General features: G+C 39.1%; 1 protein-coding gene across 2 annotated transcripts in view; it reads right to left on the bottom strand.

Moving 5' to 3' along the window:
- Window positions 1–18,788, bottom strand: part of LOC103477713 (dromaiocalcin-1-like) — a 30,696-nt gene extending 11,908 nt beyond the window's left edge. The window contains exons 1-2 of one of the 2 annotated variants that reach the window (XM_081616943.1): window positions 18,640–18,788; window positions 6,860–6,930 (exon numbers count right to left, since the gene is read on the bottom strand). In XM_081616943.1, the coding sequence (XP_081473069.1) occupies window positions 6,860–6,929 (70 nt within the window). In that variant the 5' untranslated portion in view covers window position 6,930; window positions 18,640–18,788. Of the gene's footprint in view, window positions 1–6,859; window positions 6,931–12,107; window positions 12,263–18,639 lie in introns of those variants that run through there. The other variant, XM_081616942.1, reaches the window with a different exon arrangement.
- Window positions 18,789–19,618: the final 830 nt, after the last annotated feature.

The following is a 19,618-nucleotide window of genomic DNA, read 5'->3' as shown; positions in this document are numbered from 1 at the left end:
TTGTCCAGTAATGTCAATAAAATCTTGGAGAATTGGATGAAATTCTTCATGCATTATCTCCTTCACTGTTGGCAAATTATCAGCTAATGTGATTAAACTGGTAACTTCCCTCCTTAAAGTTGTGAGTCGAGATAAGTATCCTCTCCTGGTGCCAAGTAGCCTGTGCAGTTTGTCCTCAATTGCCTTCTCAGTTAACTTGACTGGCCGTTTGGTGGCTATTTCTTCAGTGCAAACTATTTCAAGATCACCTTCCTTCATATTTCTTCTTACTCCTTCTTATCAATAAAGCTGTGCATAAACTGTGTGCATATGAGTAAAAAGTATTCCAATAACACTTTTCCTCATCCAATAAAATGCTTCACAATTCCCAAACACACGGAGCTTTCAGTAATCTTCGGTTTCAGGCTTCTAACAACAAGTTAGCATGAATCTGCAAGTCACTGAGTAGTTAAATAGCGTTAGCTTCCTGGCTAATTTAGCTTCAAACTAGCACAGCTAGTGGCATCTTTCCATCCAGCAAAACGAGTCTTTAGTCGTCTTTCCAGAGACGGTCATTATTCATATGTTAATTCAGAACGTTTACCACCTCGTTCTCTCCAGAATGTTGCTCCAATCTGCCACACCACTCGGAGTTGTTAACTGCGGGTTAGCTCATTAGCATCCAAAAGGTCCAGTGAGCAGTTTTCTTACTAATGTAGTGGCACTCTTTCTTCGGTTTTTTAAAAGAAACCACTCAGAGCTGCAGACACAATAACTTCTTCACTCGCACGACATGACGAGTCCTTTAGGTTTAGATGTCTTTACTTAAAAATAAAGAGGTTACAAGTCATTTGCACGCACGGTAAGAAAACTATATGCTCTCGTACAGCTCTGTCTAATATGGCACTGCACGTTCTCCATTACGTCACTACAAGGGAGCGTCAAGCATTTTTCATATCAATAAATTTCTTAGAACTAAAACTACATAACAAGATGAATTAAGAATTATATAAAATATAAACTGCAACTATAAAATGTACTTTTCCACATTCTATCTTTCCTGCTTTATGGCTCTTACAGCAACATTAAAACATGGATAGAACTGTAACTACATTAATCATAACTCTTCTTCTCTTCAGTGTTTCTGTCAGTTTCTGGTGGTGCAGCTCTGTGCTGCCTTCAGGAGAATGGGACATCAGAGTATCATCCATAAAATTTCACCCACATGGCATTTATTGTGCAAACCAGAGCTTTCAGTGGAAAAACAAAAGTTCCAGGTCCTTTTAATGCCATACAAATATGAGACAGAAACATGGATTATATCTTTATATAGACCTGACTATTGATTATAGATTAATAGTTTTGCTGGACAGAAATTACAAAGAACAAATCTGGTTCTCAATCAAACCCTAATGAGTCAAATGGAAAGTGTCATGGAGTCATCAGCCTCATGACATTAACACTGACATGAAAAATAATATTGAAGAAATAAGTATATCAAATCTAATTAAAAACATAAATAAGTGATCAGTTCTTTACTGTTATGGTGTGTAATATATATTTATTCTCAATACTAGATATGGTCTCAACAAACCCATGACACTTCAACAATATTCTTTTACCTTTTATCTGGAAATAGAGTCTGTTTATTCTTGCCATACAGTCAGTCTCTGTATTAATTATTGCTCGAAAGGTCTTGCCATTCCAGTTTATTCCTCTGTATTTACTTTAGTTTCTTAGTTTATTGTTGCATTTTGTTCTTCATTCATTTCCATTTAGTTTCCTTTGATTATTATTATCCTCTCTTGGTTTATTAATGTCCACTTTAGTTTCTTTCCTGTTGCTACATTTATTTTATCGTTTATTGACCATCAGTCATCTTCACTCATCACCTGCTGCGCCGCCTAATCGTCATGTGTTTCACATCATGTGTTGATTTTTTCACTGTTCAGCGTCGGATTCTGTTTTTATGCCATAATTCACATCTAGTTCGTCGCTCCGTTTTATGTCCCGCTACTCCTGTTTTAGAAAAAACCGCAATGTGTGCGTCGTTTTTTTTTTTTTTTAACCCCCTAAGGTGCAGGGCGTATCGATGGGGAAAAGGCAAACTGACATAAACCTTTTAAAACAACGGAAACAATTTCGGTATTTTGATTATTGAAATTTAAAAGTTCTTGGTACCGTTGTTCTATCACCCCCGTTTCATACCGGACCACTTCAGCTCCGGTGTTAACGCCATAAAATGAACGCTCTCTGTCGTGGCATCACCCATGGAGGGATTTCTTTATTTGAATGGGTTCATTTTTCAGAGGGATACAAAGTCAGGGTATCGTGATTTTAGTAATTACATGTTTACAAGAGAGATTTTCTTTTGTCCTTCCGTGGAAGCGTGCAGCTTTCAAACGGAAATAAAACACTTTTTAATCTAAGTTGCTGCTTAACATAATCACAGAACTGGCAAAACATATGTACAAAAATACCAGACAAAGTGAATCTCAGCAACGTCATCAGCCGGTGAAACTACCGGTAGCAGGAGCGAAGCTGCGCCAGAAGCTAACAGAAGCTACAAACACTGAAGAGAAGAAGAGCTGCCATCGATACAGTTGCAGCCAAGCATGATGGAAATATTTACAAAAAGGGGAAGCTGTGTTTGGTAGAAGGTAAAGTTTATACCAAAGATGCAAAACAATAGCAGTTTAAAAGTTGAATCACTTGAGAAAAGCTGGTCCACAACATGCATGGCTGCAACTGTATCGATGTAACTCTTCTTCTCTTCAAGGTTTCTATTAGCTTCTTAGCGCTCCTGCTTGACTGCTACCAGTGTCAATGAAACTAAATGAAATTTGTATTTATTTCAAACACGTACAATATAAGAGAAAAATAAATAAAATCCCTATATGTACATATCATAACAATAATCAAACATAAAAAAACTAAATTTTCATATCCAGTTCAAAAAGCAGGAGGATATTTCACATATATTTTTACTGATCTCAATTTCTACACTTTCTAAATTATATCTATTATGCAGTCTTCACCATGCAACAAACAAAAGATTAAACATTTTCTGTTATATATAATCCATCTGGTGATCCAGTAGCTCGCCATCCTGGGTTGAAACAGGGGGTGGAAAAAACCCTGACCTAAACAAGGTCATAAATAAAAACTAAAATTAGCATTCACATTTAAACAGGGTTAAACTGTTATCCAAAACAACTAAACATTCATCAATGAAATAATTGCTATATTCCATATTTTTCAAGTTAAAGATCAAATTGAAGTGCACTTTCAACTTGTATTTAAGTTTAATTGACATTAGAGTCAATTAAACTTAATTGACTTAAGTATTGTTTCATTAAACAATGAATTGTTTTTTTGTTTTGTTGCGTAATTCCAAATAAATGAACCAATTCCAGTTCTATAGGCCGTCAAGAAAATCAATAAAAAGTAACTAAAAGTATCTTAAAAACGACAAGTATACAAAAATCAAAGGATTTATTTAATACTTTGAGGATATATCTTCTATTCGGCTCTAAAATTAACAAAAGAGAATGATCTTTTAATCTATAAGACCCTTTTAGTCACCAATACATAGACAAAGTATGTAAAATAAACAACTCACCGTTGAGTGGTTGCCAGAAAACACACAATATAATCCTTTGGCTGTGTTAATTTGGCTCGATCCAGCAGCATTCTTCAACGATTTTAGAAAACGCCAAGCACAAACAGCTAACCACAGCATAGGGTTGCCACCTTTCAGAAATCAAAATAAGCGACACGCCCACCACGGCGTGTCGCTCGACTCTCATGGGGTGGGATGTCCGCTGCAGTGATAGACAATATTTTATGGCAGTGTTTTTTGTCTTTAAAAAGTGATTCATAGAGCAGTGTTTTTCAACCACTGTGCCGCGGCACACTAGTGATTGTGAGTGATCGTCAGGTGCGCCGTGGAAATTATCCAATTTCACCTACCGTATTTTCCGGACTATAAGCTGCTACTTTTTTCCTACACTTTGAACATGCTGCTTTTCTGTGTATTTTTCTTCAACCACGAGGGGGCTCTTTAGCAGGAAGTGAATCATTGGAAGTAAAAATTGGAAATCAAAGAAGAATGCGCTAATTTTCATTTAGAACAAGCACATGCTAGCAGCCATGCTAGCAGCAGGCACAACAGAGAAATGTTTTCAAACTCATATGATGCAGCTTCTAAGTTGAGGAGTATCGGTCTGGCAGTACAGGAGGGAAATGAAGCCGCTGCACGTAAACTCAGCGTGAACAAAACCGGATTTGGAGACGGAGAACTACGTCCTTAATATATCCAGCAGTTATTAGGACACAGCCCTCTGCTGGGTCCTTATGGGAAACCAAGAGCGGCAGAGATAACACCGGCGTGTAGTCCGGTGCGGCTGATATATGTACGTTTCCGGGAAGAAGGGGGGGAGGGCGGGTTCAAAAAATTTGAAGGTACGGGTAGTATGGTGCGCTCATAGACCGGAAAATATGGTAATTGGTCTTAAAAGATTTTTTGAAAACGAATTGATTATCTTCAAATAATGCCATCTTTGAGTGTCTCTGCTGTAGTGGCTAGCAGCATAATCATGTAATTTTATTATCACTAGATGACAGTAGGTACAGAGCATTTTACATTAAAACAAGAAAATTAGTGATGCATGAATGTTACTACATTCATACATCACACACGACAGTCGTGTTGTGGCTCTGTTCAGGTGTATGTTTGAAGTGGACATGTTAAGTGCAATTTGAAATAATTAATGTAAATATGATAAAAATACATTTTTGTGTTTATTTGACTCCTATTCAAGACACTTTGATAAGAATGACTATATGTGTAATATAGGCAGCTACAGAGTATCTTTGTTTACATTTTTGGTTGGTGGTGTGCCTCGTGATTTTTTCAATTAAAACAATGTATCTTGGCTCAAAAAAGGTTGAAAAACACCGCCATATAGCAATCGTTCATGCATAGAGGTCGGTTAGAGTACCCCAAAACTGTACTCCAATCAGAGTAGTATACTTTAAATATGTTTAATTAAGCAAGTGTAAAAAGTATTTGGTAAACTGAGTAACTGATCGTAACACCTGATTTAATATTCAAAATGTGTCCTCAGACAACTAAAAGTATAAACGTTATGTGAACATTATGATATTTTATAGAGTATTACCAAAATATTTATATAAATAAGGAGTTAGGTTTGGAGGCTGGTTCTAGACCATATTTACCACAGCGGCCAGGTTAGTCTGTGTTTTTTTGTGGCAACACTTGAAAAAGAATGAAACAAAAAACAAAACAAAAAAACCCAGCAATATTTCATTATTTGATATAATAAGTGAGCCAAAGAGCCAGATGCGTCTCCAGAAATCCAGGCTGCAGATCTCTGGCAGATGGAAAGTGTGATCCTATCTCCATACAGCAGCTAAAAATGCAGCACTGTAATTTTTAATTCATGGTTAAAGTCAAATTGTGAAGGTAAAATTAATTCCACCACTGAGTATCAACATAAGACATTTATTTAGTATAACTTCTTTGGTACCCTGTTGGCCCCCATCTAGAACCGCCCCTGGGCTGCAGGTCTGTGTCTGGTGCATTAATGACCACTGAACAATGAATTCATAAAATATGTAAACATTTCAAAATAAAACATACAGAAAGCACTAAAAATCCTTTTCAAGTAGGAAGCATTTATGTATTTACTGTTAAGCTAATCTATGATTTGTACTTCAATTGATCATTTGTATTATTTTGACTGATATTACACATTAAATAATCAAATAATCAAACCAATATAGTCTAATAAAAGCACAATAAGAAACTTAATCATAGCAAAAAGTTACCATATAGTCTAATATATATGGTATTTAGACTATATAGTCTGCTGTGTTCCTCTCCTGATCTGTTCTGTCTGGTATCACACTTCGCCACAATGGACACATTTTCTTTTAATTGCCTGTGTTCATCCTCACCAACATTATTCAGCCTGGGATTGCGTCTTCCTTCTCACGTTTGTATCTTTACGAGAGGTTTTGCTTCTAAGGATGGTGGAGAATCGGGTCAAGGATGGTTTAAAAGGACACGGGTTGATAGCACCTCACCGCGTCTGCGTAGTGTCCGTCTCTAGGCAACCGTGACAACAGCGTCGGTCCGTAGCGTTCAGGGATGTTTTAGCTCCCGCAACCATAGACCTGAATACGTAGACGCCTCATGGAGCGCTGAGTCCTACGTTATGTCACCGCCATCTTCTATGTGGCAGCAAAGGGACCGGAGCTCCTTAAGTCCTGTGCTGTGTGGACTTATTTCAACCGTTTTACGAAACAAACTGGATTCATTGGCATTACCTTTCACAGGTAAGGATTAAAGATCAGAATTACTTGACTTTGCAGCCAGAAATTAGCTTCTAAACAACAGAGAAATATTTCCTATGTAGCTAAATTGGCCCGAAGTAACCGCTGATTGTTAGCGTAGCAGCTAACGTTTTCATACTGTTATCTAATGAAAGAGAGCTGATGAGAAACCGCTGTTAGAGGAGAAGTTCATTAAAGACCAGGGGATTTTGTGAGGAAAGATCAGTCAGGATCAGAGCTGGACCTGCTGGTCTTCAGACTGTTCAGTCTGAATCCCTCAGGCTAAAGCCAAGGGGGATTCATCTATGAGACCATTCGGATCTGTAGGTTCTGGTCTACTCTGCATCTCCACTATCAGAACCACACATGTAGAGGCAGCATTGAGTTTTTATACTTCACTAATCTGAAAAAACACAAGAGCTTCTTACAGAGAAAATGAAAATGTATTAAGTGCATTTGGATAGTATTGTTACTTTTCAGTCCTCATAAAAACATATAATATATATATGGAGTCACTTACTTTGATGAGGACTTTGTTCACTGGTGACAGGGACTGTAGTATCGACGTCTTTGTCACCGGTTTCCCCCATCCTTTACAGAGAAAATAATAAAGATTAGAAAATGTCCAACATCTCCTTGAATGACCTCACAGGAAAGCAGGCAGGTTCCTCTTGCACTTTTTAAAAGACAGTAACAGTAATATTTTAGTTTATTTAGCCTGTCACAGAGGAAATAAATGCAGGAATTCACTTTTCAAAGTCATATTTTCACCATGTTTTTCAAAATGTATAAATGTAGGAGTTCCAAACTAAATATTTAATTCACAAGCTAAATATTAAGTTTGCAAACAACATATTTAGTTTTCAATTTAAATATTTAGTTTGGAACTCTAACCTTTATGAATATATTAGACCACATCTGTCAAACAGAAGGCCTAGGGGCCAAATCTGGCCCGCCATAGCTTTTTATGTGGCCCTCACTCCTGAGGTATTGCATATCAGTTAAGATAACAGTTGTGAGCTGAAATATTGTTTTATTAACCAAATCAAAGCATTTTTTGTCTGCTTACTGCCAAATTATATTAGTCAATAATTCCAGTTTGATTGTGATCACGGATATTGACACAAAATCAACAAATCACTTTTTTTTTTTTGTGATTGCGCATAATGGAGTTTCTTAAAAATCTTCCAGAAAAATTGTCAAATCATTGGTGTTAAGTGATGCCAATTCCCACCTGCAGTTAAATAGCATTGAGGGGAAAAAGAAGATTTTTTGTATTTTAAGTAATACTGGGATCATTATGAGAATTTGAGGTATAGATATTAGGATCCAGTAGATGGCAGTAGTGCAACAATAATGGATGCAAGCTGCTGTTGAAATCTAAAGAAGAAGAAGAAAGCGCCCATTTTCATTTAGCACATGCTAGTAGCAACACGAAGGATCAGCACTTTTACTGTTACAGTTTCCGTTCGGAAACTACCGTAATCAGTTGAGTTAAATCTAAACTTGGCAACTTTTTCTTTTTGAACCATAATAAATGTGATATTCAATTGACCTGTTATGACTCAGATTTTGGGTGTCCATCCCCCTTTACTGCTGCTGCATCATTGTGGAAAACCTGGAGCGACAGAGATATCTGCGACTTATAGTCCGGAAAATACGGTATTTATTTCATAAAAAGTGTTATTTACTGGAATTTTTCTGTGAAGAACCCAGAGAATGTTATTTGATTGTGCTTTCTGGAAAACAATAAATTTTTACATTTAGGCACTCCTGCAATCGTCACACTTTTTCTATTACCGCTGATCCGGCCCGCGGGCCGTAGTTTGGGGACCACTGATAAAAATGCTAAAATAAAATTAGCATCAGGAAAGAAACTAAAGAGAACACAACAATAAACCAAGAGATAATACTAATCAAAGAAAACCGAATGAAAATGCATGAAGAACAAAATTCAAGAATAAACCATCTCAATTAAATACAGAGGAATAAACTGGTATGGCAAGACCTTTTGTGCAATAATTAATACAGAGGACTGTATGGCAAGAATAAACAGACACTGTTTTCAGATAAAAGGCAACATTTTGTAAAGATATATATTATATTGGAATATTTTTTCCACTCTGATTGGCTGCTGTTAGGCCTACCGATTTTAAGTTGAATGTCCATTACATTTTTTTGTAGACGCCTGTAAAAATAATTTCTATCCACATGGCTTTTTTGTTCTTTGGGAAATTATTTTTCATGATAAATACAGAAACAACCATAAAAATCAAAACATCAACAGTAGTGAAAGTAATATTAACAATTAAATAATATTCAGTGCAAAGTACAATTCAATTTCTTAAATGGGGGGCGGTAAGGGAGCAGGATTATGGATAGGGGGGGACGCTGGCCCAAAAAAGGTTGAGAAACAGTGACTTAGACAAAATAAAGCAATGTAGCTGTGCCTCATCTGCAAAGACATTTCCAGTCTGAAATCGCGGCTAATTCAAAAATGTTATTTTAATGAGATGAGAACAATTTTGATTTTTTTAGATAGATTTTATAACAAACTCAAAGTCCAAATTACATTAAAAAAAGAAAACAAATACAATAAAAGAATAAAAAGTACAATAAAAAAGGCTCCTAACCATTCAGGAGGCAATCATACCAATGTCTCCAAAGTACAGATGAGTATTTTACTGCACTATATTTACCGTTAGTCAACAGTAGGATATTAGACTCGTTTAAACAACAAATAAATTTATACATAAGCTTTCTTAAAGCAGCCATCAAAGTCCTGACGCGAGCAGATACAAACAGTTCACTGGCGCTGGTCCGTCTGGGCTTATTTAACAGAAGCCTTAATGCATCATTATAAGCCACCTTCAATCTTTGAAGACTGGCTTTTTTTAAATTGCACCACAAATGTGCAGTATACTATGAGAGGCCCCAAGGGAAAAACCTACAAACTCTCTTACACGTACTGTCAAACTCTCTTTCATTCGCTAACTAATATTTTAAATGACATCGTTAGCGTTCCTACAGTAATGTCAGCATTATCAGAAGTGTTTAGAAGCCAACAGCCAACATCGGAAACCCCATCTATCAGTGGGATAAAGCTAGCCGCCTCTAAGGAAATGACAGTAAAGCCAGCCTGCACTCGATTTTAATGTGCGCTACAGCACAAGTTATGACGCTCTCTTTTCAAAATAAAAGTGGATCTCCGGTTTATGTTTGATTCACATGTCAAGTTTCTCTCCGGCGGCTATAAGAGGTTAAAACTTTGTGTTAATTAATTAGCAAAATGACATTATGTATCTGAAAAAAAAAATCTATACAGTGGGGCAAAAAAGTATTTAGTCAGCCACCAATTGTGCAAGTTCTCCCACTTAAAAAGATGAGAGAGGCCTGTAATTTTCATCATAGATATATACCTCAACTATGAGACAAAGGGAGAGAAAAAAATCCAGAAAATCACATTTTCTGAGTTTTAAAGAATCTATTGGCAATATATGGTGGAAAATAAGTATTTGGTCAGCTACAAACAAGCAAGATTTCAGGCTCTCACAGCCGTGTAACTTCTTCTGTAAGAGGCTCCTCTGTCCTCCACTTGTTACCTGTATTAATGGCACCTATTTGAACTCGTTATCAGTATAAAACACACCTGTCCACAACCTCAAACAGTAACACTCTAAACTCCACCATGGCCAAAACTAGAGAGCTGTCAAAGGGCACCCGAAACAAAATTATAAACCTGCACAAGGCTGGGAATACTGAATCTGCAATAGGTAAACAGCTTGGTGTAAAGAAATCAACTGTGGGATCAATTATTAGAAAATGGAACAAGACCACTGATAATCTCCCTCGATCTGGGGCTCCACGCAAGATCACACCCCGTGGGGAGCTGGGTCAAAATGATCACAAGAACGGTGAGCAAAAATCCAGAACCACACGGGGGAACCTAGTGAATGACCTGCAGAGAGCTGGGACCAAAGTAACAAAGGCTACCATCAGTAACACACTACGCCGCCAGCGACTCAAACCTGCAGTGCCAGACGTGTCCCCCTGCTTAAGCCAGTACATGTCAAGGCCCGTCTCAAGTTTGCTAGAGAGCATTTGGATGATCCAGAAGATGACTGGGAGAATATCATATGGTCAGATGAAAGCAAAGTAGAACTTTTTGGTCAAAACTCTACTCGTCGTGTTTGGAGGAGAATGAATGCTGAGTTGCATCCAAAGAACACCATGTCTACTGTGAAGCATGGGGGTGGAAACATCATGCTTTAGGGCTGTTTTTCTGCCAAGGGACCAGGAAGACTGATCCGTGTAAAGGAAAGAATGAATGGGGCCATGTATCGTCACATTTTGAGTGAAAACCTTCTTCCATCAACAAGGGCAATGAAGGTGAAACGTGGCTGGGTCTTTCAGCAGGACGATGATCCCAAACACACCACCCGGGTAACGAAGGAGTGGCTTCGTAAGAAGCATTTCAGGGTCCTGGAGTGGCCTAGCCAGTCTCCAGATGTCAACCCCATAGAAAATCTGTGGAGGGAGTTGATAGTCCGTGTTGTCCAGCGACAGCCCCAGAACATCACAGCTCTAGAGAAGATCTGCATGGAGGAATGGGCCAAAATACCCCTTTTGTCTCTCATAGTTGAGGTACATCTATGATGAAAATTACAGGCCTCTCTCATCTTTTTAAGTGGGAGAACTTGCACAATTGGTGGCTGACTAAATACTTTTTTGCCCCACTGTATATTGTGTAGGCAAAAAATCCTGTAAAGCACATATGTGCAACCTCAATTAAAATTGGTCTTATAGATGTCCCTGTGTCATCCTGAAGTGAGAAAAGTATTGTTTATGTAATCTGAAAGATTTTTTGCATGTCAAATGTCAGCAATTTTGATAGAGGTAGTAGCACATATGTGGTTACAGAATATTTTGCCCACATATGTTTGAATTCCTTTTCAGATATACGATTTCCAATCAGAAACTAAAATTTTTAGTTAACTTCCGTTGCAATCAAACTCTGTAAGAGAGTTTGATAGTGAATGTAAGAGAGTTTGTAGGTTTTGGCCCTTGGGCCTCTCATAGTATACAGTGATGTACAATATGACCTAAACAAGTTCAGTTTTACTTCATCAGAACAGAATCCAAACTTGCGGACAAGGATATTTGCCTGTCAGTAAATGTCCTCATCATCAGACAGACGGTCTGTCAGCACATGACCAAAATATTTTACTTCATTTGAGACATTCAATAATATTCCAAATAGCTTGAAATTTGGAAATACCCTCTTATCTGATTTATCCCAGCTGTTTAAATAAAGCTTGAAGATAAACAAGTCATATGATTTTGAATAAAAATCCAGGTTGGTATTCCATTGATTTTTAAATCTACACTGTCTTTGAAGTTGAAATCTTTCTTTAGAAACAACATCCTTCTTTTCACTGAGGCCAACCACCAGCTGAAAAGATGTAAGGAAAACTATAAAAGCATTGTGTTGATTAAAGCCCTCTATTAATCTATTATTTTGTATTGAAATAGCAGAAATATTAAATGTTGATTAGTTAGACGATGTGATGACGTCACAGTTGAACTGCCCTGTATTTTGGAGACGCTAAATTGGCAACCCTACACTAACGGTAGTTAGCAGTTAGGCTAGTGACAGCAAACAGTTACTTCTAATACACAGAAATATCTCAAAATATAATCGATGTCAGTAAAAAATTGTTAGTGAACTTAACAATGGTGCCTATCTATTATTGGTAAACTTCACCCACCTTTGAAAACGGAAATCAGTTTCTTCTCGGATCCCCCATAGCCGAGGATTCCGGGACGGATTCGCCGTTAGGACCGCTGTACTGACCAGCGGATCACTCCGCCTCCAGACAGCGTTCTATCAAACAGCGAACCGCTGTACTGACCAGCGGATCACTCCGCCTCCAGACAGCGTTCTATCAAACAGCGAACCGCTGTACTGACCAGCGGATCACTCCGCCTCCAGACAGCGTTCTATCAAACAGCGAACCGCTGTACTGACCAGCGGATCACTCCGCCTCCAGACAGCGGTCTGCCGACCAGCGGACCCATCGTGTGGTTCTTTTCACACCGTTCTTCTGTCTTGTCTGTTAACCGCAGTCGGAGTTCGGAATATAAATAGTCAAATTGAAGACAAAAGCATAATAATAATTGTTCACCCATAATCCGATTCTTTAGAACGGCTATGAACATACGACTCCAGTTTCAGTCAAAAGCCGTTCTTTAGTTTTGTAATGTACTACACACACTGCAGTAGCTATGATTATTCTAAATAAATTAAGAATTCTATTTATTTGATCGACAAATAAAATGCAAAACGTAGGAGGACACAGAACGCATGCTGAGGAGGGACTAACTTTTGATCATTTCTGTCTGTATTTGATGTTAGGGCTCCCGCATTTCCTGTATTTATGCCAATTCAGCCTTTACAACTCTTTAATTATTAATACATTAACACGTCACAACGTGTGTTTGGGGAAGTCGAGCGGTTTCATTAATTTCAGTAGAAGGTGATATGAGCCAGCAACGCCACCTAGAAGTTAAAAAGAGGTAACGAATTGGAAGATTGAGTAAGCAGTTTCAAAAACCAACCTGTCAAAGTTTTCAATAATTTATTACAATGAATTCATTTTTAAAAATACAATCAGTCAAGGGCGGAGCCAGAGGGAGGTCTGGGGGCAGTGCCCCCCCCTGTCATCTGATTGGCCCCCCCAGATGATTGACATGTAACAGCACCAGGTCATTCCTGCACATTATTTGGAATCATTCTGAGCCAACCTAATATCTAAAGAAGAAAAACAATAATACATGAAAAGAAAATGTATAAAACTTTATATAAGTCCATGTGATGACATAAATAAATAGATTTATATCAGGCGCGATACCAGCCTCCTTTATACTTGTACTCATAACAACAAGCTGAAATTGTTCTCCTGGATGTTTCAGTTGCTGCGCTGTGGTGCAACTCAAAGGCTAAAGCACTTCATACCTGGTGATGGTAAAACACCACTAAGTCATTTACTGATCCTCCGCAAAAAAAAGAGAAAAAAACCGAAGAGGGGCCCACAATGTTGGAGCAGAGGTTGCGCTACAGTTTTTTTGTTGTCCGTCAAAGAAAAAAACCTTTTTATTTCCAATTTGTAGTCATCAAACGAAACATTTAGTATTTCTCTGCTAGAACGTTTTTGAAATCAGGTAACATTTCACGAAATGACGTGATTAGCAGACGGCAGAACTCTGATCGTTTCCTGATCCCGCATCACTTCCCTCAGCGGGAGAAAAACCAGCAGAAGCAGATCAGCTGCTGGACGCTCCAAAGCCTCTGGTCCGTTAAAGCGTCCAGATCAGAGATGATTCTCTGACAGATATTGTTCTTAGTCTGATTAATAATGAGCTCCACGATGTTCTCTGTGCGTAAAGTTGAAACTGTCTGCGCACCAAGTGGTCAGCTGATCACAGTCTGGACAGAAGACGAACGCGAGGAGAGAATCTGACATATTAACTAGTTTAAGTTTTTACTGGTTTTGTTTTTAAAACACCATTAACTTAAGCAGTGTAACTATATATTGTATATTTGGCGTTTGTCATGTCGTGTGATTAATTGGAGTGTAACCGTGGAGCATTTATGCGCATTTATTGCCCAGCGCACTGCGCTTGTTTCTAACAAATCTGCACTTTAATTTCTTTCCTCCCTCAACAGTCAGCTGCTATTCCTCTATTTAAACTACAATAAGTAGATCATAACATTCTCTTTAGGTTTTCTCTGTGTGCTCCAAGCTCATTAAATGTAAACTCATGGGAAGCCCGTAACCACCATCAGGCAAATAATTCTGGTCCCACCCGGACTATTTTTACCTGTCAAATTACCTGTCAAAACATATTAACATAGACTATTTAGCCGCATTTTTATGCAGTTGTGTTAATATTCACCTAATTGAATCCAGATCCCATCACACATAAAGCAGATAAATGCATTTAACTTTTTCTCCGTAGTGACACAAACCACTGACTGAGTCTCCAATAACTTATAACAAATGAAATTAAGCGACTCCACTTAAATTACCAGCACTTCACTTGCTGAGATCTGAACGCTCAGCTTCACAAATTCTTCCTGGTCGCATCTGCAGAGAAACTTGCGCTGGTTCATTGACAGTTGGATCTGTCTGACCCAAATCGAATAATTGAACTCTGCGAGATTTTTCCTTTTGTTCTTTTTTTTTAACCTTGTCCACAGTTCAGGTGTGCGTTTTTGCCAGGATTTATTTTATGTATTTTTTATTTTTTGCATGGTTTCGCTTCTCCAAAACGGACAGGTGTTACGTCTGCCGCGCTCCTTCTGAGCATCGCTCTCCTTCTGGGTGCGGGAGGGTAACATCTTCATTTCCATTTGTTAAAACTGCAGGGCGAGTTAAGTTTAATTCTTCGCAGCGGCCACATTGGTTGTGTAGCACACTGGGCATGGATCTAATTAACTTCTGCACCTTAATTTATTTCCTCAAAGTAAACTGCAGGCTCCTCTGTTTATACTGTAAATGGATAGCTCTACGTTGCATTCTCTTTAGTTTTCTCTGTTCTGTACTGGAGACTGGAGTTAAAGGCGCCGTTTCAACTAAAGGTTTGCAATGAGCTTCCTAACCAAGGTATCCGGTACATAACTCTTCAACACGCTGTCAACTCCCGGTGAGAAAGACGCATTTAGTTCACAGTCCATGAGATGATATTCAGAAAGGATTTTTTTATTGATTGATTTTAGTTGCCTCTGTGATGAACTCTTTGCGTAAAGTCTGTCATGACTCCATGTGCACCAGTCAAAGGTGTTAATTATAACCTGTCAAATGACAGAGGGGCTTAAAAAAATAACCAAATATTCAGTTTGGCTATTTTTTAAAAATATTATATATATATATATATATTAGAGGTGTGCCGATCGATCGGCCACCGATCATAATCTGACAATTTCCGTGAAAAAGTGCATGATCGTTGATCGGCAATCATTGGCTCTTGTTGCCGATACCGATCACCTGCATCTCATTTCTCAGCCTGCCTGTGCAGCTGGTCTCCTGTTTCCTTCACACTGCGCAAACGCGCAGCACCAAATCCTAAGCGATGTGGAACTATAACGCACTGAGTGAATGGGGAAGTTTGCGTGTTGCGGTGGAAAATTGAAGCATATGGGGTGAAGCACGTCACAATGCATCAACACGACGAATCTAATACGGCATAAAAACAATGCCATACTTGACGGAGTTTGGCTACATCGAGGCTCACTGCAGTAAAAAAGACAGATGGAGGATCAGATAGCAGGTAAAGCAGCGCACAGCTACAAACACTCACCAAGATTAGCATGACGGTCAGAAAGCTAAACAAATAACCCGCAACATTATTTAAGTCTTCGAGCTGCGATGTAAGACGCTGGTTCTGTTGTTGCTGTTGAACCGCTGCTACGCACTACAGGTAGTAATATTTCACAGACGGAGCGCCGCTTCTGCTCCACCTGGTAGTGACTTTCACACCGAACCTCTATTTAAAGCTGCAGCATCTAATTTAAAAATAAATTCTACATACGTTTTAAAACTTTCGCTGTCCTAACATGAGACAGATAATCTCAGAAAAAAATAATCGGTCTCCTCTGCCTCCTCTCTTTTCTGCATAATTACTCCGCTCAGAAACAGCCAATTCTTATTAGCAACAGACAAAGAGTATCAGAGACTGAGAGAACTTTGAGATCCTGGCAGTCTGAGAGGCAGCTACTCAGAGATCCAAGCAGGGGAATAGCTGCGCTGCGTAGCTGCAGGGAGTCGATCACTACGCAGTGAGGCGGAGCCACGACTTTAGCAGTTAGAAGAAAGCAGCTTACAGCCACGGCTAACTCCGGGAGCCAAGGTAGAAAAGCCTTTCCCCCCATAGTCCAAAAGACTGCATTTGTGGCTGCATTTTTACTCCAAAATGCAGCCACAGTGACCAAAAGAAAAAACATGCAATTATTTGCATATTGAGAGTCTACAGAGGCTGATAATCTCCCCACTCTGCTCCTGGATTACCGTTTAAACTTTTGAGTTTTATGTCGAATCCACATGAATTAAATGACAGAAACTAATTCTCTCACTGCATCTTTGATTCATTTTGTCCAGCTGCAGACTGTTAGACTGTCCAATCAGAGTCAGGTATCGTGTAGTTGGTGCTTTTAATCAGTTTTCTGTTAAGTAAATTCAAGTCTATGGAACACAAAATGTCACTAAAATCACTGTCCTTCTAAAATCTTTCAGAAAATCGTAAAAAAGAACTGAATCGTATCGAATTGTATCGCTCAACAAATATTGTGATACATATCGTATCGTGACCAGAGTATCGTATCGTGAAATTATTGTATCACTACACCCCTAATATATATATAGATGTGCACACACACTTTTAAAATTTTGCCGCCCCAGAGGAATTCCTGGCCCCCCTTTAACCCCCCCCCTCCCCCAACTTTAAAAGTCTGGCTCCGCCACTGCAATCAGCTCTAAATCTTAGAGCAGTCCGCAAAAATAAGATTAAACAAGGGGTATCAATAAAAGTCTTCAGGACAAGGAAGAAGCAGATCTGAGCTAGAAGGGGTGTGGTCCTCTCGCCCTCTGCACTCCTTGGCGGCCTCGACCTCAAGCGATTCTCAACGTTCAGTCATCCACCCTCGACACCAGAACTGGACGACTCCGTACCTCCCAGCTGTTCACAATCCACAGCAGCTAATGGACCTTACCAAGCTACACCCAGAAACACCCTCTAAAATCCCACATGGCTGCATGTCTCACAAACAAAGCCTCGCGGTGCTTAGTTTCTACATAAACATGATGTCTTTCATTTCGACTGACTCTCTGCAGAGTATTTCTGAGTCGAATAGTTTAGCATATCTGCCGGATTTTCACAAAATATCAGCCACGACAATGGACAGGGGAACCAACATCTTTTTTGGATGACATCAAGACGTTTGAGCCACGCAATGCCTCCGCATTGTGCGCGTCACAGTGAAATGCTATAGGTCGATGAGGAAAACAGCAGTTCCTCACACCCTCAGCATAAATATAGCTGTGGACAAGATCACTGACGCCTATTGTTCTTGCAAGACTGGGTAAGTCGGGCAATCGTGGTTTTGAGGGTTACTTTTGAAACCCTGATTTCTGTTGTTGGTAAATGTTTGAGTGTTCCTAGGCCTGATGGTAGCGTGGCTAACACAATTACAGTTTAGTAAAAAGCCTTTTCAGGTAAAATAAAATATTTAATGTATGTCAGATACGGTACACATTGCATATTGGATCTGTTCAGCTAATGTAAGACTGTGTAACAGACAGGCTTCAAGGTGTAGAAGATGTATCGGTACTGCCATTATGCTGTACTTAGCTAAAAGGTTTTCATAATGGATGTTTATTATTGACTTTCTTTTTTTCATTCACTAAACACAAAGAAAGCAAAGCAATAATACTTATACCAGCACACAATCTTTTGTTCTTATTGATCCTACAAATGCGGTTGTGCACAAGCTTTGATCCAAGCTTCAGATTTTGGAAATCTGTGAATTTTAGTTCCACAAATACGATCGGGATACCTGACATCGCCTGTACAGATACCCCCAATGATGGTGGAGAACCATTCTTTTTAGAGTCTTGACGCAAAAACTTTCTGCCGGTCTGCTAGTCCATGTACAATGTACATTAGCATGTGTTTATTACTGTAGCTTGTGTTTGTGAGATGGTCACTCACGTAGTAGCTGCGCTGTGATGTAAAATGGGCATTAGCCAATAAAACGAGGCCCCTGTGGTTAGGTCCATTACTTAACAGAGCGTCCTGTACAGACGACTTGAATTTGGTTTAAAATACGGGACGTGACGGTTAATACGGGTCAGTTGGTAACCCTACATGAACTCCCGCAAGTCTAAATGCTAACTACTGTTACTCTAAATGTTAACCGTTAGCACATTTGTAGAGGAAAGAGGGTCGTAACTGTTGACTGTCATTAGTATGAAAGCTGAAACAGTTGTGTTAACATTTGGTTGGAGTTTCACAGCTCTCCTCATGTGGGTGGATAATAAGCTAAATTTCTCTTTAGCTGATTCAACTCCCAACTCTTCTGCTTCTCCTGTTAACAAGTTACCATTCAGGCTAGCGGCAGTAAACAGACAATTCTAATACACAGAAATATCTCAAAATACAATCAATGTTAGTAAAAAAAAAAAACTATCCTGAACTTACAAACACTTTTAACAGTGGTACAAATTACTTGTGAACCTGACATACCTGTGAAAGCAGGAATCAGCTTCACTGACCCCCAACAGCAGAGGCCTGCGGGACGGATTCGCCGCCAGGACCGCTGTACTGACCAGCGGATCCCTCCGCCTCCAGACAGTGTTGTATCAAACAGCGGAACGCTGCGCCCTCTAGGCGGATGTGCACATCGTAGGCGCTCTTTTCAAGCCGTTCTTCGGTTACAACCGCAGACAGCGAGATTTCCCCAGCGGAATAGAAATAGTCACGTGAATTAAAAAACCCAAATAAAAGCAATGTGATCGTTCACGAACGATCAGATTCTTTTGAAAGGTTCTTTACTATGAACACAGGACTCGAGTATCAGTGAGAGCAGTTTCTTTTTGTTGTTTTAGTGAGTCTTTTCACACACTACAGTCAGGGGCGCCGCCAGGAATCGTGGGCCACCTGACAAAAAAATTGTTTGGGCAATCAATCTCCTTCACCTCCTACCTAAATTACTATTACTGGTTAAAGTAATACACCGTTCTGACCAAAGCAACCAATCAGAACTAGTAGGACGCTCTTAGCACTGTCAATTAGCCTCATTCACTCACTTCTAAATGTGATAATGGAGGAGAAGCAACTTATCATTAACGAAACCGTTTATCTGCCGTCATAGCTATGCTAACTAAACTGAGCATTCACAGTTTGTATCTTCACAGCTCTGTGCTATGCTAGCTGCAGCATGGCACAAATCGAGGGGGAGGAAGGGTGAGCAGCATCACATGAGATTGTGATTGACAGCACTAAAACTCTCCTGCAACTGACTGGTTGTTTCTAGCACCGGGAGAAAGTAGAGGAAATAGATTTTTCACAGATTATGATCTCATAATCTCATACCATACTGTCACAACATAAGTTTTAAAAAATATGTGAAAAAAATATTAATATTAAAGTTACATACTGCAGCTTTAATTCCACTCAGGAGAGGATGGATCAGACTCAGGAGGGACATGTTTTAGAGCTGCTG

This window comes from Poecilia reticulata, chromosome 16 (assembly GCF_904066995.2).
Source record: "Poecilia reticulata chromosome 16, P_reticulata-male-v2, whole genome shotgun sequence".
NCBI lineage: Eukaryota > Metazoa > Chordata > Actinopteri > Cyprinodontiformes > Poeciliidae > Poecilia > Poecilia reticulata.
Note: the sequence above shows the minus strand (reverse complement) of the source record. Positions and strands in the feature narration are given on the sequence as shown.